The following is a 26,517-nucleotide window of genomic DNA, read 5'->3' as shown; positions in this document are numbered from 1 at the left end:
GTACAGAAGAGCTACTTGTATGGTTTGTGACATGCGTTTCGATCCTGAAAGGCATTACAGAAACTATAGAGATTTAAATTATAGAAAATAAAAAAGGCATTATGGAAATTAAAATTATTTTCTAAACTGTGTTCAGAATCCAGGACCAAGGGTACGAACCTTTAATGTAGAGAGAATTTAAGGAGGCAGAAATTCTTCCAATCTAATGTTGTGGTATTGCTGCTACTGTAGCTTAGTATTCATATGTCATTTCAAAGTGCTATGTTTGTAATTTACTTCTAGGAGGAGATTGTGCCACACTCCTAAAGAATATTGGAGCCCTACCAGTCGATATGGCCAGGATGTACTTTGCAGAGACAGTGCTGGCACTGGAGTACCTACACAATTATGGCATTGTCCACCGTGACCTAAAACCTGACAAGTATGTTTTGAACTTTTCAGGTTCAAATATGTAATTATAGATCTCCGTGATAAAAGTATAATTACTAACTAAAGCAGTGGATCTTATAGGCAAATAGCCAGTCTTGTCTCATTTATTTAGTCTTGAAAAGACTAAGTTTATAATGTTGTTTTCTTGATAGGTTCAACTTCTTGTTTTCAGATGTCAATCTGTGTTAACATCATTAAAAAGTAATTCCCCCTGCCATGATGCACATTAATATGCATTCATAGATTCCAAGGCCAGAAGTGATCATCTAGTCTGACCTCCTGTATAGCACAGGCCAGAGAACTCCCCAAAAATAACTCCTAGAGCAGAGCTTTTAGAAAAAAAATCCAGTTTCGATTTAAAAATGGTGAGTGATGGAGAATCCACCACGACCCATGGTAAATTGTTCCAATGATTAATTACTCTCACAGTTAAAAAATTACGTCTTATTTCCAGACTGAATTTGTCTAGCTTCAACTTCTCACCGTTGGATCATGTTATACCTTTCTCTGATAGACTGAAGAGCCCATTATTAAATATCTGTTCCCCATGTAGGTACTTAATAGACTGTAATCAAGTCACCCCTTAACCTTCTCTTTGTTAAGATAAATAGATTGAGCTCCTTGTGTTTTTCACTGTAAGGCATGTTTTCTAATCTTTTAATCACTCTGGTGGCTCTTCTCTGAACCTTCTCCAATTTATCAACATCCTTCTTGAATTGTGGGCACCAGAACTGGACCCAGTGTTCCAGCAGTGGTGGCTCTAGTGCCAAATACAGAAGGGAAGTAACTTCTCAACTCCTACTTGAGAATCCCGTTTATGCATCCCAGGATCTCATTAGCCCTTTTGGCCCTGGCGTCACACTTGGGAGCTCATGTTTACCTGATTATCCACTGCGACCCTCAATTATTTTTTAGAGTCACTGCATCCCAGAACATGTCCTAAATTTCAATAATCCCTTGTATGTCCTAAGATGTTCCTATGGCATATTTAGCAGGTGGATCGAAAACAAACTGATCTCTCTGCCTGATTCAGCAACAATCTCTCAAATCCTAACAGCAGGTACAAAAGTTGACAAAAACCCATCGTTTTAAGGATGTTGGATTGAAAGCCAGAACAGCATTTAATCTTAAGAGTCTTATTAGAGCAGTTAAGCATGGAAAGAATGACATCTTACAGTCTCATTCTATTCAAATGAGAGAAGTTAGATTAGGTAATATCTTTTATTGGACCCACTTCTGTTGGTGGAAAGGAAAAGCTTTCTAGCTTTCCGAAACTATAGCAGTGAATACTGAATTAATTTCCTTCCTCTTTTTCCCAGTCTTCTGATAACATCCATGGGTCACATTAAACTAACAGATTTTGGACTCTCTAAAATTGGGCTGATGAGTCTCACAACTAATCTCTATGAGGGACACATTGAGAAAGATGCAAGAGAGTTCCTGGATAAGCAGGTAAGCTGAAAAATGTTTTTCTAAAAAATTACAGCTTTGAATCAGTGAACCTTCGCAGCATTTTGCAGACTTTTCTTTTTCAGTGTATAGACCAGGGGTAGGCAACCTATGGCACGTGTGCCGAAGGCGGCACGTGAGCTGATTTTCAGTGGCACTCACAGTGCACGGGTCCTGGCCACCGGTCCAGGGGGGCTCTGCATTTTAATTTAATTTTAAAGGAAGCTTCTTAAACATTTAAAAAACCTTATTTACTTTACATACAACAATAGTTTAGTTATATATTATAGACTTATAGAACGAGACCTTCTAAAAACGTTAAGATGTATTACTGGCACGTGAAACCTTGAATCAGAGTGAATAAATGAAGACTTGGCACACCACTTCCGAAAGGTTGCTGACCCCTGGTATAGACTGAGAGTGTTTAATGCTCTTTGCAATAAGAGAAGATTTTGTGACCTGAAATTGCAGACAGAGGTAACTTGATGATCACGGTTCAGATAGATACATCACTCCCCATGCAGTGGTGTAAGTGCTGAATGCAGTTAAACTGATGAAACTATAAACTTAAAACCTGAACCTGCAATTATCTCTGTGAAGGTGCGTGCTCCTAGATGTATGGGTTGGGGCTCTTTGTGACAGAATCAAAGGATTTGTAGAACTTCCTGACACTGTGGTGTGTGTTGAATGATGAAGAGCCAAGACTTGAATCACAAGGTTTACATATGATTCTGCACAAATAATGTTCTTTAGCAAAGTTCTGTTCTAAATTGCACCGAAGCCCCATGGGTGGAAAATTGGGCAATTCATACAAATGCTGAATGTTGTGATCTTTGACAGGTTATGCAAGTTTATCTAGTCTGACTGTCACTAACTGTGGAATATTTCCATGTGGTAAGAGATGTGTTAATCACAAAAATCAGCTGAGGCAGTGGAAAAAGAATTAGGTAGAAGGAAGCTGGCTTCCAAATATGGCAGCTTGTAAATTAACAGTTTCCTTTCTGTCTGTCCATCTTCAGGTATGTGGGACTCCAGAATACATTGCTCCGGAAGTGATCTTGCGACAGGGTTATGGAAAGCCTGTGGATTGGTGGGCCATGGGAGTTATCCTGTATGAGTTTTTAGTTGGCTCTGTCCCTTTCTTTGGTGACACACCAGAAGAACTGTTTGGACAAGTGATCAGTGGTATGTTTGTTTATCCTGTCTCTGGAGGGGTTACCTTTAGCAGCTCACTATGAGAGAGCATGAAAAAATTGAAATCTGCTGTAATTTAGTGAAGAAAGACTAGATAAGAAGCAAAGTTAATTGTTCAGTATTAGAATTAGTTTCATACTCCCCTTTTGGTAAATCACTACATGTTGCTAAAAGCTCTTGACTTGCTTAACATACATCAAATGTCATCTGTATATATCAGTGGCTCTCAAACTTTTTTTTTACTGGTGACCCCTTTCACGTAGCAAACCTCTGAGTGCGACCCCCTTTATAAATTAAAAACACTTTTTAATATATTTAACACCATTATAAATGCTGGAGGCAAAGCGGGGTTTGGGGTGGAGGTTGACAGCTCGCGACTCCCCATGTAATAACCTCGCGACCCTCTGAGGGGTCCTGACCCCCAGTTTGAGAACCCCTGGTATATATGTATGTAAACTCTGTCAGTATGCATAGTGCAGGGAGAAATTCAGCTTATAAAAGAAATTGGTGTTGTGGGGAGTGGAAAGTGATGTGTTTGCATTTGAAAAGAACAAGCCGATTAGCAGGCCAAGATTTATTTTGCTGTTGGTTATCCCGTGTAGACGCAAAGGACAGGGCTCATTAGTCCATTGCTACAGAAATGTAATAAAAATAACTTATATAAAAGCAACAAAGTACATCAGTAAACACTGTTATATTAGATACCTTCATGCCTTGGGTAGGGAAAGTGTTTGTCCTTTGGCCCATATCTCATGGCTAGAGCTGGGCAAATGCTGGAGAAAATTGATTGATTCTGTTTTTATTAATTGATTTGCTTGTGTTCACTTTCCATGAGTATTCAAGTGAAAAAGATTATTCTCAAATGTTCACTGAAACACTGAATTTTAAGCAAATATTTGTGAAAAGCGAGTTTCAGGATTTGCAAGAAGCAAGAGCTAAAATTGATTAATAAAATTGTTACCCAGAATGTGTAGGCATGAGATACAGCTGCACCATAGTAGTTCTTTATGTGTTGCCATAAAAGATCGTTATTTCATATGTATTAAAGTTCTTACAGTTTTGTTCCAACAATTACTGTTTGCACTGACAGCAGCTATGGTTAATATTGAATTTATATTTATTTTGGAAAATGTCAGTGCTTGAATTATATTAAGTACTCATGCGGCTGAATGCAAACCCATTGAAATCATACTATGGCATAGCATACTACTTTCTATTGTATAAAAACATTTGTGGATTTCATGACTTGCCTTTTTCATATTGCTTTATCTCCTTAGATGAAATTGCCTGGCCAGAAGGGGATGAAGCATTACCACCAGATGCACAGGACCTCACATCTAAACTTCTCTGTCAAAACCCTCTAGAAAGACTAGGAACAGGTACAGGCGTATTCTTGTGAAAAGACTAACCAGAAGCAATAAAAGAAGCTGCAGTGCCAATGGAAGTTGCTACACTGTTGTGAAATGCTGGCTTTGTGCTGTGAAATAGGTTGCATTGAGTTTAGTGATGGTCTGAACAGCTTTCTGTCCCTGTGGATAGAGTGATCAGAATCAGAGTGAAATCTGCATGTGTCAGAAAAATGCCATTGTTTTGAGGGTTAAAGAAGAAAAGGTGTCTGCTCACCAATCTGACTCACTGTAAATATCAGAGCATAACCTCACTAGACAGCCATTTTGACTGCCCCAGTTCAAGCTTTGTCAGGGATTTGTGTCTCAATCGGAATATTGTTTAAACAGATTTTGCATGAAATTCTCTTTGACAAGGACAGTGACCCTCCATGTTGATGAGCACTTGTGAGCGTAACAAAATGACAACTTTTCTCTTTAGCGGTACACACTCTGCTGTGTAATCCCCTAAAATCCAAGAACCTGAAGTCTCCTGGGAAAAGTAAAGGGCTTAAGACTATCTATAAGCAATGTATGGTCAGATTTAAGCCTTTGCAATTTAGCACTTTCCCTTTTAAGATTTTGAGGAACCATTGATGCATTTAGCTAACTTCCACATGACAATCCAGGTTCAACAGTTCCTGCCTGACCCTGCAGCTTCATGGCACTGTTCTCTTTTTCACTAACTTCTTGGGTTTGGTTTGGTTTGGTTTCACATTTCATTTGAAATTAGTAACTCAATTTATATATAGCCTTTAAAAAATGCAAACAGAGAACAATTTCAAAATGTACCCTTACTGGCTGGGTGGCTCAGGAATTAGTCATGTGAAGTGAAGCCTTTCATAAAGAGAGAGATCACCAGCTCAAATCCAGACCCCACTAGTGATGGCTGAAAGTCATCGCCACCTTAAGGGTGTTGTGTTTTGTTATATGTAAAATGTATTGGTGGGTTTATTTCAGTTGCTGGTGGACAGATTCTATTCCACTAAAACTGCCCCACAGTGGGCATCTTTGCTCTCAGCCAACAGCCCTTATTTTTCTTCTCTCATACCAGGCCTTTTCTGTGGACAAATCTGATACCTGTTATGAGCAGTGATTTCATTTAAAATGTCCACACCCCAGCAGGCAAATGATCCTTTCTTTTTTTTTCTTTCTGAAGTGTTCAAGCTCCAGTTTAACAACAAAGGTCGTGATTCAAAGAAGATATTTTTAAACACGTGCCTCATTTTAATACTTTTGAATTCAATGAAACTACTTATATCTTTATGTTCCTTGCTGAATCAGAGTCAAAAACTGTGCACATACACTTGGTGTGAACAAGATAGCATTTAAAGGTTTTTAATTAAGAGGTTAATTTGTTCTCACTCTTGAGACTTACACTGCAGAATTATACTGGAGATGCTGCTTCCCAGACAATGTAGGCATGTGTTGTGCTTACATTAAGGGGGGTAAATCGTGCAGTTTTTATCTGTCAGCACAACATTGGCAAAGAACCTAAGTTTAGTTTCCTGTGATTCTCAGAAAATGCGTGTATTAGATGAGTGTACTTTCGTGTTTTCTCCTGTCTTGAGCATTTTTTTGACACGTGAGAGCAATGTTAGAAAAATACTCTCCTTTCAGGTAGTACCTTTGAGGTGAAACAGCACCGGTTCTTTAAAGATCTGGACTGGAATGGATTACTTCGACAGAAAGCAGAATTTATTCCACAGCTGGAATCTGAGGATGACACTAGCTACTTTGACAGTAAGGAAAAAGAGCTTCTGACTCAGCCTGAGTTTATATCATCTTAATGTGGCCCATATTTCTTATATGTAGTTAATTGCTTAATGAAAACCATTATCACCAATTTAATAAAATATATTTGATTGATATTCTGTAAAAAGTACTATATTGAGTCCCAAGAGAGGAGTGAGTTTGGAACTGAATGAGAATTGCATGAAAATTATTCCATGCTTCGTTGGTATTGGTGGCCTAGTTATATCCCATTGTCGGCCACAGCATTATCAGAAGAGCCCTGGAAATTCTTTACTTCATTCATAGAGGTATTTAGCTGTGTAAGATTTTTTTTTTGTTGTCCTCCCTTCTTTCTGTTCACATGAACATCACTGTGCTGGGTAATGTTAAAATCATGGCTGTGATCAAGCACATCAGATGCGATGACTCTTCCAGTCCACATGCATGTTTCCACCCTACAGTTTTGGGGTGATATTAGTTTTTAACTCGTATTTAACTCATACATTGAAATACTGTAGTTAGATAGAGCTTGGCTCCCGAGTGCAGTGGGGTGATCACATTAGACCTCAAGCTCTAGTGCTTTGGTTCTGGGACAGTGATGGTGGGATACAGTGCAGGGACACGGAGCTCAATCCCCGTGGGTAGAAGTGCAATTTTCTAGCAATCCCCAGTTGACAAGCTTTGCAGACAGCAACAAATGTCCAGGCATGCTAAGCTGGGTAGAAGGATACCATGGCATGAGTCCTCTTTTGGGGAGAATTCTCATGTCACAGAGGATCTTTATATGGACATCAGAAAACTGAGATAGCATTACTATCATAAGCACTAGTTTACTGAGGTTTATAACTCCTGAAAAAAGGCCTTTCTGGCTGATGCAATGCAGCAAATGTGGCTCAGTCTGTCCATGTTTAAAGGAATAGGAAGAGCAAAACGGTGTGTATATTTGAAGTCTATTTGCACACATGCACAGTTTTACTGAAGATATTCTTCATGATCAAAAATACTCAAAGCTCTACGACAGGCAAGGTTTGCAGCTAGACAAATAGGAATTGCTATGTGCAGACTGATCCTGAGAGTATCAGTTTCTGTTTGATGTACTTTATAGAAAGTACAAAGGGCATGAACTGTCTAGGTGCTGGTTAATTATACTGCAGTCTGTGTCCTTGTTCACAGCTCGTTCGGAACGGTACCAGCACCTAGATTCAGAAGAAGATGAAGACACAAATGATGATGACCATGTAGAAATTAGGCAGTTCTCATCTTGCTCACCACGGTTCAGTAAGGTAAAGGCATACTAGTTTGTTTAAAATCATAGTCTTATTTCGATTTTTCTGTTAGTCATAAGTTGCCCTTCAAAAAAACCAATGTTCAAATAATATGAAGAGGCCACATAGTCTTTAACACTCATTGAAGTTAAGCGTTTTAGGCAGAAAGGACAGTGCACCATGGTTTGTGTCAGCTGTCTGTACTGCAGTAGTTTATCTTCAGTAATGGACTCTGTACGCGTGGTAGTACTGCAGCGTTTATCCTAGGCTGTCCTGAAATAACAGGTGGGGTTCAAGAGGTCTCAGAATAGGTCTACTATTGATATTAAATAAAAACCCAAGTCCATTTTGTGACAGGCTCCACATAAGGTCCAAATGCTGTTCACCATGCATGTAAACAGACCTGAACTTGTTCTAAACACTAAGACATCTTCCTTCCTCAGTGGACCTGTTTGTGTTAATAAGAGTTACACACAGTACCCGTGTCATAGCATCATAGAAACGTGGGGCTGGAAGAGACCACAAGAAGTTATCACATCTAGTGCCATGCTCCGAGGCAGGACCAAGTAAAGTTAGACCATCCCTGGCAGGTGTTCAGCCTGTTCTTAAAAATCTCCAGTGATGGGGATTCCCTTGGAAGCCTGTTCCAAAACTTAATTACCCTTGTAGTTAGAAAGTTTTTCTTAATAGCTAACCTAAATCTCCCTTGCTGCAGATAAAGCCCATTACTTCTTGTCCAGTCTTCAGTAGACATGGAGAACAGTTTATCACTGTCCTCTTTATAACAGTGAAAGAGAGTATCTCACTGCCCTATTTCAAAGTACTTTGAGGGTTGTAATATTATCCAGTCTTCTCTGTGGATCTGGCTCAGGTATCACAATGGCTTTAACTAGCATTAACTTCAGAGGGGTTGCTCCTGGTTTACACCACTATAAGTAAGACTGAAATTGGACCTGAGAATTAGTTGGGACCTTGAACAGGTTTTTACAAATCCATAAGTCTTGATTTCCTTTTCCACCTTATCCCCCTGTTATGAATAGCAATTAAGCTGTTAGGCTGCAACTTCTGTTCAAGTGTTTTTGGCACAAAGAGAAAAAGTTGACTGCAATACGTTTATGTTTAGATTTAGAAAATGCTGCAACATCTGTAGAATGGGAAGAATAAAAAGCTCTTTATATTTTGAAAAACTTGTCTGACAATTTAGCCAAATAAATTATTAATAGCTTTCTTGTTGATGTGCTGAATTTTTAATAACAGCATTTTTATTAATCTCATCGTATGGAAATCAGATCCACAATCAAATATAGTTTTAAAAGCTGTAAAAGGATTTTTTTGTTGTTGTTGTTTGGTTAATTATTTAAAAGATCACTGTACAGCAGAGGGAGACACATTGGTTGAGCTGTGAGCAGCACAGCAAATTCCTTAAAGAGGGCAAGACTTTTTTGTTTGAAAAGGTTTAGTGAACTTGAGGCAATATTGATAGAATCACAGTAATGAAATGAGGTCATCAGCAGGATGCTAATGGCAGAGTTGAGTTTGTGTGGTAAGATGTCAAGATCTAGATGTCTGCCTTGAGCCTTCAGCACTTTGTGGAGCCCGTTTAAGCAACTTCTTTAAAATTTTAGTATAAAAATGGCCTTTGTAGCATCACAGTTGCATCTCTGAGTGCAGGTATTACAGCAGAAGGACATATCTGACAGTTCCAAATCTTGCCTCTTCCCTTCTTCCCGGTGTACATTGACTGAGCATGTCACATCTGTGGGTCCTGCATTAGCTAATCAAAGAACATTGCCAAGTTCAGGTTTTAAACCAAGCTTCCATTCTGGGAGAGAAATACCTTTTGATTAGATAAGGACTTGCAGGACTGTTTACTACATGCTTCATACAGATGGCTCTTAAGTGCTTTTGCTATATGCAGGTGTACAGCAGTATGGACCGTCTTTCCATCCATGAAGAGAGGAAAACACCACCAACTAAGCGCAGTCTCAGTGAGGAAAAAGATGATCGGCTAGACAGCCTCAGTGGTCTGAAAAGTCGGGACCGCAGCTGGGTGATTGGCTCTCCTGAAATGTGAGTTTATTAGACTTGTACTTTTTATTTAATCACAAAGAAGGCTTTTTTCCCATCTACTTTGACATCAGAAACTCTTACAGCTGCAATTCAGTGTAAAATCTCTGTACTACTTAAAAACATCTCATTAAGTTCTAACATGATGTAAGCTTACAGCGAAGATGTAAAATAAAGCAAAAGGTATTCTGCTGATAAGCAGAGCTTCCTTCCTGAGAATGGAGTCTCAGAGATGGGCCTGAACAAAATTCCCAATCCAAACGTCTCAACCTCCAGGGGTTCAAAATCCAGTTCTCCCCACATTCTCTCCTGCCACAAATGAGAAAAATATTGGTCTTTCCACAGTTCTGAATACAAGAAATAATTGTGTCCTGTCATCTCTGTTGTTAGCAAAATGTCATAATACTCAGAAAATAGAAATCCCACATACCTCCCTTGTACCCAGAAGGATTGAAATAATTGTCGGATTCAGCTTAATGGAAAAAATAACTACACAAGTTACAGAATGGGGGATCATCTGCTAAAACATGGTGTCATATGGATGCATTTAAGGTGGTTGTGATCTAGAATGTCTTTCCTACATGACACCTTTACTGAAAACACTTGATAGATTACATGTGTAACTAATATAAACTGATCCTGCTCAGGCCTTTCTTGTGTAAAATGTTGTTATAAAAATAAGTCTAAAAAATTAAAAAGAGCAGGTAAAAGCATAAGATGATAGGTACAAGTGTTTGCATTTCTTTGCCCTGTTACTGGTAATAATGATTGTTATAATAATTTGTGTCACCTTCATTGCATTGTATTTTGTTTGATTTTGTACTTATCTTAAAAAGTTAATAAGGGAAAACAATCCAGATCCGAATTTTGCAAATACCCATAATTTTTAATGGTCCAAACAACAACCCTAAACCAAGCTCCCTCCCCAGCCAAATTGGGAGGCTTGAACCTGGAATCATATTGCTTTGGCTTGAGCTTACTCATTATTTCTGCGCTTGTATACCAATAACAACCACTTGCCTTTTGGCATTATGAATTATCACAACCCAACCAGTGACCTGGTCATGCTTTTTCTCTCAGACTACGTAAGCGCTTGTCCGTGTCTGAATCCTCACACACAGAGAGCGACTCCAGTCCGCCTCTTACTGTTCGGCGGCGTTGTTCAGGACTTCTCGACATGCCCCGGTTCGCCATCTCAGCTGAGGAAGAAGGACTTGCCCCCAAAAAGCAACAGTCAGATGGAACGTTACCATCTACAGTACAGTCGCGTGAGGGGCTCCCCCTGCCAATTCCAGAACAACCTGTGGAGCGAGAGCTGCATTTAGATGAGGACACTGGGCCAACAACACCCTCTTCAACCATCAGCAACATCAGCAGCTCAACCCTGACAGGTATGCACCTGGTGGGATGGGATCACTGCCATCAAGAAGTCCATTTTAGGGTGCAAATATTAGTTGCACTAAAATGTGGTTTTATGAGTAACATCTTTCGTTAGTGTTGCATGGTAAATAGTGCACTAGTAAATTACTGCGGCTTTGTGTGTTTCTTTAAAGTAATTTTAAATCTCTTAAAACTTGTTTGCTTTACTTCAGTCTAGACCCTCTTCAAACTTGGCAAGGTTGCCCAACATTTGCAAGCCCCTGTTTTCTGTTGCGTATAACTTTACCAAATGTTAACTGTTTGAGCTGAAATTTCCCATGCCGGGTGTCTGCCTCAGTCTGAATTTTTAGGAGAATTTTAGCCAGAACAGTTTAGTTGTTTCCAAGAATAAGGTTAGGGGAAAATTTAACATGTTTTGCCCATGTTAAAAAAAAAAATCTGGTAACCTTTTATTTGAAAAGCTGTCGTGCCTCCCTTCTTTTGGAGCAGGGACTTGACCTTTGACATCCCAATGAAACCCCGCCAAGTTGTAAGCCATTAAAAAAAATTGCAGTTTGCACATGCTCAGTAGAGACTTCTTAGATTTTAACAGCTAAATTCTCAGAACAGTGCTGGGCAGCACTGTATCCGAAATTGCAGCTCTAGGCTGCTGCAGGCTGTGCCAGGTCCAGACCCCAGACTTAGGAGCAGAGAAACTCTCTCTCCTGTGCTTTCGGTGATCCCCCCATGCTGGGCCCAAGCAGTATGGAGAAGGAGGCTGCCTGATTTGAATATGGGATAAGAGCAGCACCTGAGAGGGGAGTAGATTGGGAGAAGAACCTGGGGTGGGACAGAAAATTGGACTGGAGGATGATGAGGAGAAAGAAGGACTGTGGTGGGGAATGGGACTGGCTGGGAAAGGAAGCTTGGACTGGGAGCTAGAGGAAGGGGGCTATGCCTGGCGAGGCAAGGAGACTGGGATGAGAATCCAGAGAGTGAAATGGAGGGGGCAGTAGAAGCCAGTAGGTGTGGGGGAGACTGAGATCAGATGAGGAGCCCGGGAGTGGGGCAGAGAATGGGACTGGCTGGGTTAGGAGGTTGAGACTGAGAACCAGTGGAGTAAGGGGAAGGAGATGATGGGAGAGGTAAGATAGATCAGACAAGGAGCCAGAGTGTGTGGGAGAGAACCAGGACTGGCTGGACAAGGAGTTGGGAGAAGGACAAGGAACAGCAGGTGGAGAAGGGATTCAGATGGAGAGTAAAGAGGGGTGAGACTTGGGCAGGGCAAGGAGACTGGGACTGGGATGAGAAGTGGAGACTGAGACTGACCAGGGTGAGGAGAATGGGACTGGGACAAGGAACCAGGGAAGGGGAAGAGACACGACTGGGACAGGGACTGGTTGGTGGGGACAGGGCAGAATGAGTCAAACTCAGAGGAAATAGGCAGAAGCATCTGTGCCCACTAGAGCACACTTCCTTCCAAACCTAGAATGTAACCAAGAGTTCTCAGTCTCACCATTCCTCTGAAATCTTTGAAATCCACAGGCAAAGTGTCCCATACCTCTCTAATGGTGATCCACATAGAGGATGACAACCTACTACTGCTATCGGTTACTCCGTTAGCTCAAGTAACAGAGGTCTGTGCAGTTGATCGAAAGGTCCCAACCCTGCTGATGACCACTGGAGATGTTAATATGATGTCACAAGATGGAGTTTGTTTTCTCAGCTTGCTTTATTAAAAAGTCGGAAATTACCAAAAAACTGCTAAAAAAGCATTGTTAAAGTTACAAAGTCAAGCACTCAAAAGATAGTAAATGGGAGAATTAAAATTGCCTGTGCAACCTTAATTTTGCTCCCTTGTGCATTTGCATTATAACAGTCTTTAACAGTCATACAGTGCACAGGACAGATCTGCTGTGGGGATGAATCAGGGTTGTGTAGTGAAGGAGACTATTGTCTATAGACCCCTGCTTCATTTGTTTCAGAAGTTGGAAGGTGTGGACTGAATGAGGCAGGGAACTGCAGGAAGAGAAAAGACAGTATCATGGCCATAGATGAATGCTTCCCTGGAGAACTGGATTTTATCCCTGCCTCCACCCCGGAGTTCCTATGAGATTCCGGTCCAGTTGCGTAAACCAAATGTTTCCCAGATAGTCACTTATTGTTCCTCCTTTTCTGGGTGCTGACTTGAGATCTGGGGTCTGATTTGCAGAAGTGCTGTGCTCACAGTTGCAACTGGAGTCTGTGCTTTGAACATACGAAGTGCTATATAATGCTAATTCCTCTGAAAAATTAGCTCATCTGCACCTCAATTTGGACAGTCATAATGAGTGGATACCTTTGACCTTAATCACTCTCTGCCTCAGATCCTCAACTGTAGAGTGGGGATAATAATTCCCCATGGTTCCCAGGAGTGGTTTGTGAAGCACTCAGTTATTATAGTGATGGGCACCATAGAGAAGCCCAGGAGGAAATTAATAATTCTGTCCTCAAAGAAGAGTTTGACCAGTGTGCAGTAGGACAGGCCTGGGACCATACACTGAACAAAGAAGATCAGATATTGAACACCTGCTCACTGTGTGAGCACCATCCATTCTGTACACTGAATGAGGCAGGGTCCTGTGGAAAAAATAGTATGTGGCCATGTAACAAGACCGGTGGTTCTCAACCTGCAGCCCGTGGGCTGCTTGCGGCCCACTCAGCACCCAGCTGCAGCCCATGTGACAGCCCCAGAGCCATACAGGTAGCATATATATTGCCTGGATCTGGCCCATATAACAGAGAAGCTGCATATGCGGCCCACAATGGTAAATAGGTTGAGAACCGCTGAATTGGGCTGTACCATCATGATGCATACACACAAGGGGGCTGAATTAATTAATTCTGGCATTTCCTAATTTTTGAGTTCTTGACTTTGTAATGTTAATTAAATTCTTCTACTGTAATTTTTGTGCCTCGCCCTCCCCCAAAGCATCTGCTTCCAGCCTGTGTTGGAAGGCAGGATGCTGGGCTAGATGGACCACTGGTCTGACCCTGTATGGCCATTCTTCTGTAAATAGCATAAAACCTAGTTCAATTGTTGCAGCCTTTAAGGTTGACAGTTCTTGCTAGTAATAAAAATAACGAGAGTACTTCCTCAAACCTCCCCTGGTTATTTGCCATATAAACAATTCTATCTAAATGGCTTACTACTTTAAAGCTGTGCTTTAGAGTTAGGCTTCATCTAATTTTATTATTGCAGCAACTTAGTTTCAAGAACTGGCTTTCCAACAAAAGAAAAACAGGTAATTCTCAGCATACAGAAGAACGCCAGTGGTTATAAATGTCTATAAATAAGAACTCAAGCCCTGGGCTTGCTTCTGAGAAAAATTCACTGTTGGACTACATGTAAACATGACTTTGATTTCATGTATTTTGCCTGTGGGGGAATATGCTGTTAGGAATTCCCTATGGTTCTAATCTACTTTAATTTAAACTGTAGCTGGGAGCACTACAGATTTCTCTGATCAGCGCATTCGTAGCAATAGCAATGAGGGGCCAGATTTTACCACTCCAAAAGCCATCAGCGACTTGGCAGTACGGCGGGCACGGCACCGGTTGCTCTCTGGGGAATCAGGGGAGAAACGTACCTCGAGACCTGTCAACAAAGTGATTAAATCAGCATCAGCTACAGCCCTCTCCCTCCTGATTCCCTCAGGTAAGAAATAAGCCACATTTAGATATTGTAAAAATGTGAATGCCTTGAACAAAAGACCTGCAGACAGGACCTCTATGTTTTTCTGCTCCTGCCAATAAAGATATTGTTCCTGAAGGAAGAGGAATTGGGATGCCTGCGTATTTGCCACTTACATGGAAAAGGAGTATTATTTTGCTGAAGACGGAGATGTACTTGTGATCTTGTGACTACAGATACCATAAATGACAGCTGTGTCTCATTGTCTCGATAACAGCACCTTTTGTTTAAATTGACTCCAAGAACTTTGGCTGGTCTCTAGACAATGATGCTGCAAGAATATCTATTAAAATTACAGACAAAACAAGTTTTACCCTTTTGCTGCTACTTCTCTGCACCTGATATCCCTAACATTTTGTGAAATCATACATATCTGGCGCATTCCAGGAACGTTTCCGGGAATGTTCAGATGAGAGGGTTAAATACATTTAAGTAAGTTAGTACCAAACGGTGTGTATATAGAGAGATGGATATAGCTTTATAATTTTTGGCACCAGATTGTGTCATTCATTAGGAGCCTCTGTCAGGCAGGGGTAGAAAGGGCCATGGTTCAGCAGACTCGCTGGGAGGAATTCTTGCTTTGTGCCCACTACCTCCCACCTCCCCTTTGTAGAGCTCAAGGCCTTCCTGGGAGTCCCAGGGACTCTCTTGTTCCTGCCTAGTAAGAGACAAGGAACATCCCTGCAATTTACAGCCCAACCACCAGTGCCAGTGTGCCAGGCCAGCACAATATCCTGGTACAGCAATACCAGCAATAACGTCTCTGTTGGAACCCGGGAGGCAGATAGAAGATTGCTGTTTGGCTCCATTGTGATGACTTGCATTTCATTTCCTGTCGCTTGAGGGCTGGTTGGTTTTCTAACTACCAGCTCCCTCGTGAAATTCTCTAAAATGCTTATTTAATTATCCAGCGGAGGCCCCGACAGAACTGTTCTCATCTGTCAGGTAAATACACAATAGATGGCACAGCAGGTGTTTCTTAATGGTCACTTCGTGGCAGGTTTTCCTAGACGAATACAGGAGTTGTGTATTCAGTTCATATTTTTGTATGTTTTGTAATGTAAATTATCTTATCAGCTTATTTAAGTTTAGTAAGACTATTTTAATACATGTGCTACTGCTAATAATATTAGTAACAACTGTAATTGTTTTTAGCCAATAGGCCAATTGAATCACACCCATGTAAGAGGGGACCTGGGTTCTGCAGCTGCTCATTTGTAAAATTATTTTTAAATCATTACAATGCTCCTGCATTGGCTACCTACTACTTGTAAATATTTTGCCCCTTCTGAATTAAAAACCCCCACAGCTTCCTTGAGCCAGTTGTAATCCAACCTCATATCAAATTTCATTTTTAAAATCCAGGTTGGTTTTGAGTTACATTGGGCAGACAAGTGACCCACACCATGTTGACTATTTATTTGAACAGTATATTCTCTAATCTAGAAACTGTCATCCCATATATATAAAAGCAGGTATCTATATAAAATATAGTAAAATAAATCTTTGGTGGACTGAAACTGTATACTCCAGGATTCTGCCTGGAGCAAATATTTATGGTTGCATAATGAATCCCTGAAAATAGCTTTTCAAAATGGACACATTGGCCCAGCTGTAATTCTAGATGACAAACAACAACGCTGTACTAAGTACACAATAAGAAGCACTCACTTTTTTGGAAACAGCACTGATTTTGACCTTTCAGAGCACTTATTAATTAAAAAGACTGCAGGAAATGAACCTTGATACATTTGATACTAAAGGAATTTTTAGTGCCGCTTTCACTAGCTTTATAAAAACATAAGGAAGATTTCATTTCCTATTAGAATGTTAACAGGCGTTATATTTCCCTTTGAAGGTCAGGCTTTCTAATATGCACTCCTTTGTATCATCACTGTAGATCACCACACTTGTTCCCCATTGGCTAGTCCAATGTCACCTCATTCTCTGTCCTCCAACCCATCTTCAAGGGACTCCTCACCAAGCCGAGACTTTTCTCCTGCTATCACAAACCCCAAACCACCAATCATCATCCATCGGGCTGGAAAGAAATACGGCTTTACCCTTCGTGCTATTCGAGTCTACATGGGGGATACTGACGTCTATGCTGTGCATCACATGGTCTGGGTAAGTCACTGTTTTTCTAATAAGAATGTTCTTAGGGGCCGCAAATTCTTTCTTTCAAGCCATGTATCCCCTCTCCTAATTCAGACCCAAAGGAGTCTTTTGACAGACAAAATCTTTAAAACGCTAGGGGTTGTTTCAGCATCAGTCCAACCCCATCACAAAAATCACAACAGCTTTTTCCTTTTTCCACCACTGGTAACGTAGGTCTGCCTCTTTTTACCAGAAGTGCATATGTTAAAGCATGTGTCTTTGTGCAGCTCCTCTTGCTCTCTATTGGGGTTGTCACATGAGGGTTAGTTACAGCGAATTCATCCTGAGCTGTGTAAACAGTGATAGTTTGCTCCAGATCAACCCAGTCTGCTGGAATTTTCAAGACAGCCACTTGGAGTTGATTACATGCCTTAAACCATCAGTGCCTTTACATTGATTGTCCAGCGATTTGACATTCAGTTTAGCTGTGTATTATGCCAAGGGATCTTACTGTCTGCTTCTCCATATCTCTCTTCCTTCCGCTTACACGGTATACGATCTATGTGATCTTTCTTTGGCAATGTATATGACTGTTAACCATAATCATTTTTCCCAAAATGGTGTATATTATTTAAAATACACTCTTTTAGAGTTATAAGAGAGGGTGGAAGGGAATGGTTTCTTAATACCCTTCTATATCAGTGTTCTGCAGACCTCATTAGGAGAGCCAGTCTTTGTATGTGGTGATCATTGTTTGATGCTGATCATTAAGTAGAAAAATGATCTGGAACTGGATTTTTCTCATAATGATAGTAGCTTCTCTTGGTCCCTTCTGCCTGCCTTGAAAAATTCTGTATTTATTAGCACTGTGGCTTGCAACCTCTTCAGTCCACATCGAAGAGAAAGCTGCTGCAACAAGTTACACCTCACCTTAAGGTTGCAGGCGCCTATTTTAAGGTGGGGATGGCAGCATCACCAGTGGGGGAAAAGCCCTATGGGATGATTAGTGTGTCATAGTTAGGAAAGTACTGTGCTAAATGATGGGAGGTGGGAAAAGAATTTGTGGTTGGAATCAGATGCATGATGTGTACAGTCTCAATGCCTGGAAATGAGTCTGACAGAAAGGGGAATGAGGCTACAAGACTTTTAAGCCAGCTTCCAAGAGATGTGCTCCAGGATGTTTAATTCTGAAGCTCAGTGGACTTAATTTTTTTTATATTTATATGGGTATCAAGAATATTCAGAGTGATAATTGATGACCAAAGATTTGCAAGGACACTTAACCTCATGTTTCAAGGCTTAAGCCAATTTCTAACTCTTATTGATCAGGATGAGACCTGTGGGGCGCAGATTATCCCACATCTACTATTGTGGGGTTCTTACGCCTTCCTGTGAAGCATCTAGTATTGGTCACTGTTGGAGATAGGATCCTGGACTGGATGGACCTTGGGTCTGGTCCAGTCCCACTATTCCTATGTTCCTGTGTATTTTCAAGTAAATAATTTCCCTGTCATTGCCAGCATGTGGAAGAAGGAGGTCCTGCTAATGAAGCAGGTCTGCGGGAAGGTGATCTGATAACCCATGTCAATGGAGAGTCTGTCCATGGACTGGTGCATACTGAAGTGGTGGAACTGATCCTGAAGGTACGTCCAGAACATGCTTGTAGTACAGAATGTGGACAGTACATACCTAAAAACTGATTTAAAACCCATTTAGTATCTGATTGTCAGAGGATCGTTTTAAATGTAAGTTAAATAGCTGGCTCCTAACATTAGCCTTGCAAAAATCCTTTGCTTTAATCCCATTGCCAGGTAGAAATTATAAGTCTCTCCAAAGTCTCCAAAAGTGTCTTGTTCCACTTTAAACTGACATTCCATTAATGTTTGTGGAAAGTAAGGGCCTATCAGGTATAGTTGGCACCAGAAGAGATGCTCATTTGTTTGACTTTAATGATGAATTTGGAAGCAGTAAACAAGTTAATATGGTGTAACTAAAACCCCCCCTGTATCATTTTAACAAACAAACACCCTCACGTTTTCCCCATTAATTTTGTTTTGCTTTAGGCTGCTAATGTTATTAGCTCTTAACACTGTTTTCTCAAAGATTATTGTCAGCAGTGTTTAAAAGAGGCTTTGTAGTAGCTGGTACTTGAAAGTATTTAGCTAAATGACTTGTATCTTGATACCTCCTTGTGTGCTGACTACATTTATGGAAATAAATTCAACCCTTTAACAGTTCCAAAAGACCAGCCTTTGGTGGGGTTTGCACACATGGAAGAAATGAGGTATTTTTCTTATACGAGTTGAGGGGATCAGGTTAGGGATTTTAGACACCATCAGTGTAGATTAATGCTGATGTATGCTTGATGCATCTCAGCGTATCTGTCAGCATGAAGAAAGGGTCAGACACATACGTAGGGAACAGGTTTGGGTGCCAAAGAATGCTGCTTTGTCTGAATTTCTAGAAGGAAGAAGATTGTTGTAGTTCTCATTGGTAGTATGTATTGGCACCATCACCATGATATCTTGGTGCCTTACAAGGCCTAAGTTGAGGCATTCAGGATCTCAGTAAGTGAGGTCAAAGCCCGTGCACCTTCTACTCTGTGCAACTGTACCAGTTAGCTAGGAAACCAAGATTTAATCTGTTGTGAAAGCCTGACTAAAGAGGTCCCTCTTACCGCTCGAGATGAAGACTCAAAGAGGGAAAGGGGATTAGTCAAAGGAGTAAAACATGTCAGCCTGTGATAAATTAGCAATCCACTTGCTCAGCACCTAGAACTGCCAAAAGCAATCTTATTCTATACGACTGCCATCTCTTGTATCCGACAGAGTGGAAATAAGGTATCTATCTCTACTTCCCCATTTGAGAACACATCAATCAAAGTTGGGCCAGCTCGGAAGCCCAGCTACAAATCCAAGATGGCTCGAAGGAACAAGAAAAGCAAAACTAAAGATGGGCAGGAAAGGTGAGTTTGATTTTTTTTTTTAACTCTGAAAATTAAATGCTCCCAAGGTAGGTAGACCTTGCCAAAGCAATTTCCATGTAACAAGTTAGTGTCAGCGGCACACATTGTTACTCACCTCACGCCTCTACACTGAGTGACGGAGATGTGCCTGTAAGTGTAAATAGATCTTTTGGTTTGACAAATGAGTAACTTTTAATTCGTCTTTCCAGTAAGAAGAAGAGTTCTTTGTTCAGGAAGATCACAAAGCAGGCATCATTGCTGCACACCAGCCGTAGTTTATCTTCACTTAACCGCTCGCTGTCTTCTGGAGAAAGTGTTCCCGGTTCTCCAACCCACAACCTGTCCCCTCGGTCACCTACGCAGAGCTACAGATCTACTCCCGAGTCTGTACATTCAGGTAAAAGAACTGTTTAAAGGGGGGATTTTAATTTGTAAATGCTTCATTTTTAAAGGAAAATACAAAACAGACACTAAACCAAATATTGAGTTTACATTTATTTGAACTTCAAAGCAGCAATTGCTGTGTATGTCTTATTTTGCTGTGGGTAGATCAAAGGTTAATCATGAAAAAGGTCAGTCTGTTCATTATGTACGTGGGTGGATCTTTTAGCAGTGCAAATGTGTGGTGTAAGTTATGATCTTTCTACAGTATTTTGCCTTTTTTTTATTTTTTAAATGATACATAAGAGAAAAATAGTTGAAATGTGGAAAAATCATAGCTGAAAATTTGGGCAGTAGACAGAGAATTTTAAGACACTTGCATACTGACAATAACAATAAAATGCCTGGTTTTATATACATATGGTTTCGTATGGTAGTAACAGAATGTTTTCTCACTGAGTTTCTGGGAAATACCCTATAGTTTTTTCTGATACTGATTATGTGACAATCACTTAGTAGCTCTACTGGAAACAATGGTAGGCCACCTTATAATACCTTGGGGTAATGTGACAAACAGCTCTTCTTACCATTGTACAAGCATAGCATGAACGTTTTTGATTATAAAACACAGTAAAAAAAATCCCTTTCTCTTTTTTCTTTAAGTTGGTGGAAATTCTTCGCAGAGCAGCTCTCCCAGTTCCAGTGTTCCCAACTCTCCAGCCAGCTCTGGACACATCCGACCCAGTTCTTTACATGGACTAGCCCCAAAGCTTCAACGGCAGTATAGATCTCCGAGGCGTAAATCTGCGGGAAACATCCCTCTCTCACCACTAGCTCACACTCCCTCACCAACCCCACAGTCCACATCGCCACAGCGTTCACCGTCTCCTTTGCCAGGGCATTCAGTAGGCAGCTCCAGTATTATTCAGTCCTTTCCTGTAAAATTACATTCCTCTCCACCTCTGGTAAGACAGATCTCCAGACCCAAAAGCGCTGAGCCACCCAGGTCTCCTTTGCTGAAGAGAGTCCAGTCAGCTGAGAAACTGGCTGCCTCGCTGTCCTCCGAAAAGAAGCTGGCATCCTCTCGCAAACATAGCTTGGATATCTCCCACTCTGAATTTAAGAAGGAGATGCTACAAAGGGATCCTAGTCTCCAAAGTTTACAGGAGTCTGTGAATGAAACAACAGGAGGTAAAGTTGGGCTAGCAGAAAAAGGGACGCTGCAAAAGCCATCTTCCAGGAAGCTAGGTGCTATTCGACAAGACAGAGTAGAGAGGAGAGAGTCGCTACAAAAGCAGGAGGCCATTCGAGAAGTAGATTCCTCTGAAGATGAAACAGATGATGGTTCAGAGGATAGTCAAGATGGGAGAAGATTGGAGAGGCAACCCTTCAGAGGAGAACAGGGCTTCAACTCTTTTAATGATGATAATAAGTTTTCTTCTAAACTGGAAAGCAAAGACAATCTGGAGGATGATGCTTTTCTAACCGATGATCCAAAAGGTGCAGCAGACTTGCAGAAGGTAACTAAGCAGCCACCTAAGGCTGTCTCAGAGGCACTGCGAATTAGCATATCCCAGTCAGAGATTCTCACCAGAACGTCTCCAGGAGAATCTGGCAAATATGAAAAGCCACTGCCAGGATCAGGAACAACAGCAGAAGAGCATAAATTGTCAGAAAGCAAACCCTTGGAGCACATTAGTCAAGAGGATGCCTCTTATGCGAGCATCAAATACACTGAGGGGAAAACTATGGATTGCATAGAAGATACAAAGTGCCCACCTGTGGGATTCCTTCAGTTTGAGCAAAGCCACTCTTCAGGAGAGTCACATGGCAAAGATGCACCAGAGGAGTCTCTGTTAACAGAAATCAGTCAAAAAAAGCAAGATACTAAACCTTCACTAGCACTTTCTTCTTGTTGCACAGCGGGTATAAATTCTCCTCTATCAATAAGCCAAACGGACTGCAGAGAAACCGATCACAAACAAGAACTTCAATCTACAGAACAAAGCAACAGATTTCAACATCTGGCAAATGTAAATGAAACATCTCCAAAAAGTCCTACTGCGGAAAAACAGCAAAGCTTGTGCCATGCAGAGGGCTCCTCACAAGGCAAGAATCAATTAAATGCTAGGAAAATTAGCCCAAGTAATGCAACAGGTGCTGCACCCTCAACTCCACATGTCTCAAGTTCCAGTGAAAAGGCCCTTTTGGTGTCTCAGTTAGAAACTGTAGCTCAAAGTGTGTTGGGCCCAATGAAGCTTGACGGGTTGGGTACTAGAAAGCTGGAAACTGATAAAGAGTCCCCGCAAATGGACCTGTCCTGTAAGAGAGATTCACAACAAAGAAGGCAGGAAACGTTAAACGTGGGATTAGGTCAAGAAAGAGTGAAACCTCTTAGCACAGACAATCTTACTACAACCTGTGCACCCTACACAGAGTCAGCAAGTCCAGCAGAGTCTGGGGAGCCAGCGTGTTCTCTGACAGCAAAAAAAAAGCCAGGTTTTGGCCGTTCTAAAGCACTTGAAGCCTTGAGGGATAACAGGAAAACTTCTCCATCAGAAGATCTTCCACATGCCCCTGGAAGACAGATTTTTAGGGCATCTCCTCTGCCAGATGGCAGTCTGAAGCTTTGTAAAGAGGAGACTCTAACGCAGGAAAAAAGCAAAGAGGCTGGAGGTCAATTAAAAATACAAGACTTTCCGTTGTCACATGATAATGTTGTAAAGAAAACATAGCAGAGTCCCTGGAATACGTGCACCCGAGTACTCTACCTTCAGAAATAGACTGCATGTTTGAATTTTGTAATATACACTAATACGAAATAGAACTGTGTACATCTATTTTTGGGAGGGTTGTTTTTTCATACTGCTTTTTGCATTTTTTTTCCATCCTTGCAATTCTATTTTTGTACACGGTGTGCTTGCCATTTGAGGTCTCTTTGGAACAGGGTATCTTTAAAGCAGAGCTATGAAATAGTTTGCTGACTTTTTTTCTTTATTTTGCCCTGAGTTTGGGGTGTGCTGTGCATTTCCCTCCAGTTTTGCATTTATTTCAGATCCCAAAGAATTTTCTGTGCAAAATAGGCAGCTGACATTAAAATCTCTCACTTTTTCAGCTTTCTCTTTCAAATTGCATTCATTGTTTCCCAAATTTTTAGATATTTACAAGCCAGTTTGCCCTATGGCAAGGAGAAAAAAATTACCTTGTTAATAGGTTATCCTGCAAATTCAAGCCCTCTTCAGCGCAACCCAGATCCTTTTTTTCTCTGTCACTTTACATATCCTCCAGTCCCACACATATCTTAGAGTTCATTGCCTCTGTGTTGTCAGTCTGGGGTGCAGGGAACAGTCCTATATATTTTTTTAAACATTATTTTTTAAAAACCTGTTTCTCAAATGAAAGCTCAAAGAAGCAAGTTTCCAATCTGTAGCATGTTTTGCTGGGATGGTTTGTTTTTACTTTGTTTTACAGGACGCAAGGCACCTCTCTCCTCCATCTTTTAACATTTTAATTGAGTTTTCTCCCTCCCTTTGCTGCCTGCCTTTCTAGTCTGTCCTGATCCAGAACAAATAGTGACACCGCATGGAGGGACATGGTTATTTTTAAAATAATAATGCTGATAATTGTAGCACCTCAAGTAACGTTAACTTCATGACATATGGGGATTGGAGACCTCTCCCTCTTAGGATGGATCTAAGTAGTTCATCTAGAGGAGCTTAAGTGTTCCTGCCAGTTCTGAAACAGAGCTTGAGAAACCCAGCAAGGGTTCTGAATTTGCCTTTCTTCCCAGAGAGTGCTATGAAGTGTTGTTACCTTTGACTCATTACGTTATGTGGATGAGCTGCAAACAGACTTCAAAACAACACACGTGGTATTTCAAGATTTTACCTTTCGTAGCTAAACCATGTCCACTGCTCAGTTGACCTGGTTCCATTAAGAATTACTATTATCTTCTGGGTTCTAGCATTTCTTTGCTTTAAATGTGACCAGTTCTGAATAACATTATTTTTGGGATGATTAGATCTGTAATAAAATGCTGACAAATATGTAGTATAACATATCTCTGGCATTGTGAGCCATTTCCTTACTCTAGCCAATTAAAGCCTACTGTCAAAGAATGCTACTGTCATTCATCACAGAATGCTCTTGGCTTTCACTCCAACCTTGTCTGAGTATATCTGTGTGTGGGTAGCCTACAGTAGCTGGTTACCCCGTACATTGATGTATTTTGATAGGAACATTTCTGAATGGTGACTGCACTTGCAGCAGTACACCAGACAAAGAGTTGCATCTATTGGTCCAATTTCATTATATTGCTTTTTTCCATTATGAAAACCTCTTGTGCACTTTGAATTTCTACTTGTTTTCCCTAAATGTATCTTTTGTATAGGAATACAATTTTCTCATCTCTGTTTCAACCTGATTTAATTCATGATGCACAAATCCCAAGAATCTCTGAATCCCTTGTCCTGCCTTTTTCTCTGTAACCATTTGTTTCATTTTGTAACTGATTTTGGACCAACTTTTGTTTTGGGGTTCTTTTTTATATTCAAGTAACTGTGTGTGTGTGTGTGTGTGTGTGTGTGTGTGTGTGTGCGCGCGCGCACATTTACTGCAGGGCTGTTAAGAATGCACAGGCTTCTTAATGCATCAACACTCCCAAGCAATTCATAAATAGCTCCAGCAGTGACTGTGTTAAAGGCAGACGTACTATGTCTTTGATCCTTGCACTGGAATGCATGAGCTAGTCAAATCCACATGGGTTTGTAATTGTAAATCATGACCTTTGTACAACCCAAGCAGAGTCCTTCATTACCAACCTCTTGACACACTCTTTATTTTGACAAGCACTTCGTCCTGTGTTGATTTCAAGACAATAGTGAGTGCAGGTTTTGCTGATGATAACTGATCTGACTGGTGTTCTTCCCAGTGGGTTGATCTATTAAGATGTTTTCAAGAAGAAAGGTCTAGTTGGCAGTACAGGCTAAAATAAAATGTGCATAGTCAGAAAATAATCTGCTAAGAAATGCCCGATAATTTTTGGAAAATCTATTAAATTTAATAACTTATAAGATATGAACTTGTACTGTGGGGATAGCCTTGTAATGGGAGTGATATGTAATGTCTGGCTTGGGTATCAGAGTTATATACAAAGCACACCTAGATCTCATGGGAGGTAATTTATATTAAGATAGAACCCAAATGGTCTTTGTATGAACATATAAAATAAGCAGCGAATCATCCCTCTCCCATGGCACTCATCAATTGGGTGGATGACAAATTGCCCATGAAAAATAATGCAGTATAATTTGTGTGTGAATAAACAGCACTGTGTCTAAATAGTCTGTCAGTTCTAGTCTACTAATAGTGTTGTGACCTTTTGCTCAGATATGGAGGGGGTCATAGCTACTTGTTTGGGAGGTTACCAGGGAAGCTCCCAGAAGGCATAGCACACTACAACAGTCTGGAGAGTACTAATGCTTTAGCATCTTGCCTCTCCTGGCTTTGAAAATAAGACTTGTTACAGTGAATTTCAGTTTTATTGCTCCCTAAGTAATCACAGCTGAGCAGAGGAGGATTGTGAAGGAGCCTGACACATTCCAGCTTTTGCATGATGGCACCAAAGGAGTGTTTGGCCAAAGAAAGGGTAAGATGCGTATTTAGCCTCCCGATGTCTGTATAGCAGATGCAAAACAATGGGTTCAATTTTAAAAGTCCACCATTTGAAAGCCCAGGTAGGCTGGTGTTACCAGAAAAAGATCTATTACTGGTGCAGCCCCACAGTCCCTATCCCTTGTCAATTGGAATTTCTGCCGCCCAAGTACGCACAGTCCCCACTCTGTTAACTGATGTCACTCTGGCACCTTTTAGCAAAGCTCTTGGGGAAAGCTGAGAGAAGATTTCCATGGAAAATTGTGATGATGAACCAGATACATGCCAAGATTTATCACTGGCTGAAAAACAAAATCATAACTTAAAGAAATAGTCTTCTGACTCCATCTTAGAGATGGGGGAAATGAGACATTGGAAATTAATATCTGTGTGGGGGGGTGTATGTTAGTATGGTTTTTCAGAGTGCAAGCTGAGTGTCATTCTGTCTATACAGAAGGGGAGATAAAACGTGTGTGACACACACACACACACACACATACACACACACACAACCATCTAAGCACATTACTTTCCTGAGTTTTTTTCATTTTGTTTGTGGGTTTGGGTGCGAGTTATTTTGTTTTTCTTTTAGTCGTTTTGGTTTTGGAATTTACCATATATAATTTGTTCCCACTCTTGTCATCCTTTTTTGTCTCTATACCCAGCCAATGCATTCCTGCAGAATGCTTCATTTCAGTGTTATTTCCCCTCTTGCCTTCTAACTGTAGCATCTAAGAAAAATGAATATTTATTGTAAATATTAGACTGTAGCATTGTAATCACCACTCCTGGGGTTGAATGCCAGAG

At 40.8% G+C, this 26,517-nt stretch overlaps 1 protein-coding gene across 6 annotated transcripts in view; it reads left to right on the top strand.

The window, feature by feature from the left end:
• Positions 1–25,545, top strand: part of MAST2 (microtubule associated serine/threonine kinase 2) — a 345,729-nt gene extending 320,184 nt beyond the window's left edge. For all 6 annotated transcript variants that reach the window (XM_039483465.1, XM_039483464.1, XM_039483463.1 and 3 more), the window contains 14 exons: positions 283–421; positions 1,749–1,881; positions 2,898–3,063; positions 4,350–4,451; positions 6,078–6,200; positions 7,365–7,474; positions 9,375–9,526; positions 10,604–10,914; positions 14,364–14,579; positions 16,516–16,742; positions 18,233–18,355; positions 19,541–19,677; positions 19,887–20,074; positions 20,722–25,545. In XM_039483465.1, the coding sequence (XP_039339399.1) occupies positions 283–421; positions 1,749–1,881; positions 2,898–3,063; positions 4,350–4,451; positions 6,078–6,200; positions 7,365–7,474; positions 9,375–9,526; positions 10,604–10,914; positions 14,364–14,579; positions 16,516–16,742; positions 18,233–18,355; positions 19,541–19,677; positions 19,887–20,074; positions 20,722–22,793 (4,199 nt within the window). In that variant the 3' untranslated portion in view covers positions 22,794–25,545. The remainder of the gene's footprint in view (positions 1–282; positions 422–1,748; positions 1,882–2,897; positions 3,064–4,349; positions 4,452–6,077; positions 6,201–7,364; positions 7,475–9,374; positions 9,527–10,603; positions 10,915–14,363; positions 14,580–16,515; positions 16,743–18,232; positions 18,356–19,540; positions 19,678–19,886; positions 20,075–20,721) is intronic.
• Positions 25,546–26,517: the final 972 nt, after the last annotated feature.

The sequence above is a fragment of the Mauremys reevesii genome, linkage group 8 (assembly GCF_016161935.1).
Source record: "Mauremys reevesii isolate NIE-2019 linkage group 8, ASM1616193v1, whole genome shotgun sequence".
In the NCBI taxonomy this organism is placed as follows: Eukaryota; Metazoa; Chordata; order Testudines; family Geoemydidae; genus Mauremys; species Mauremys reevesii.
The sequence above is the reverse complement of the archived record's forward strand: the minus strand, read 5'-3'. Positions and strand labels throughout refer to the sequence as shown.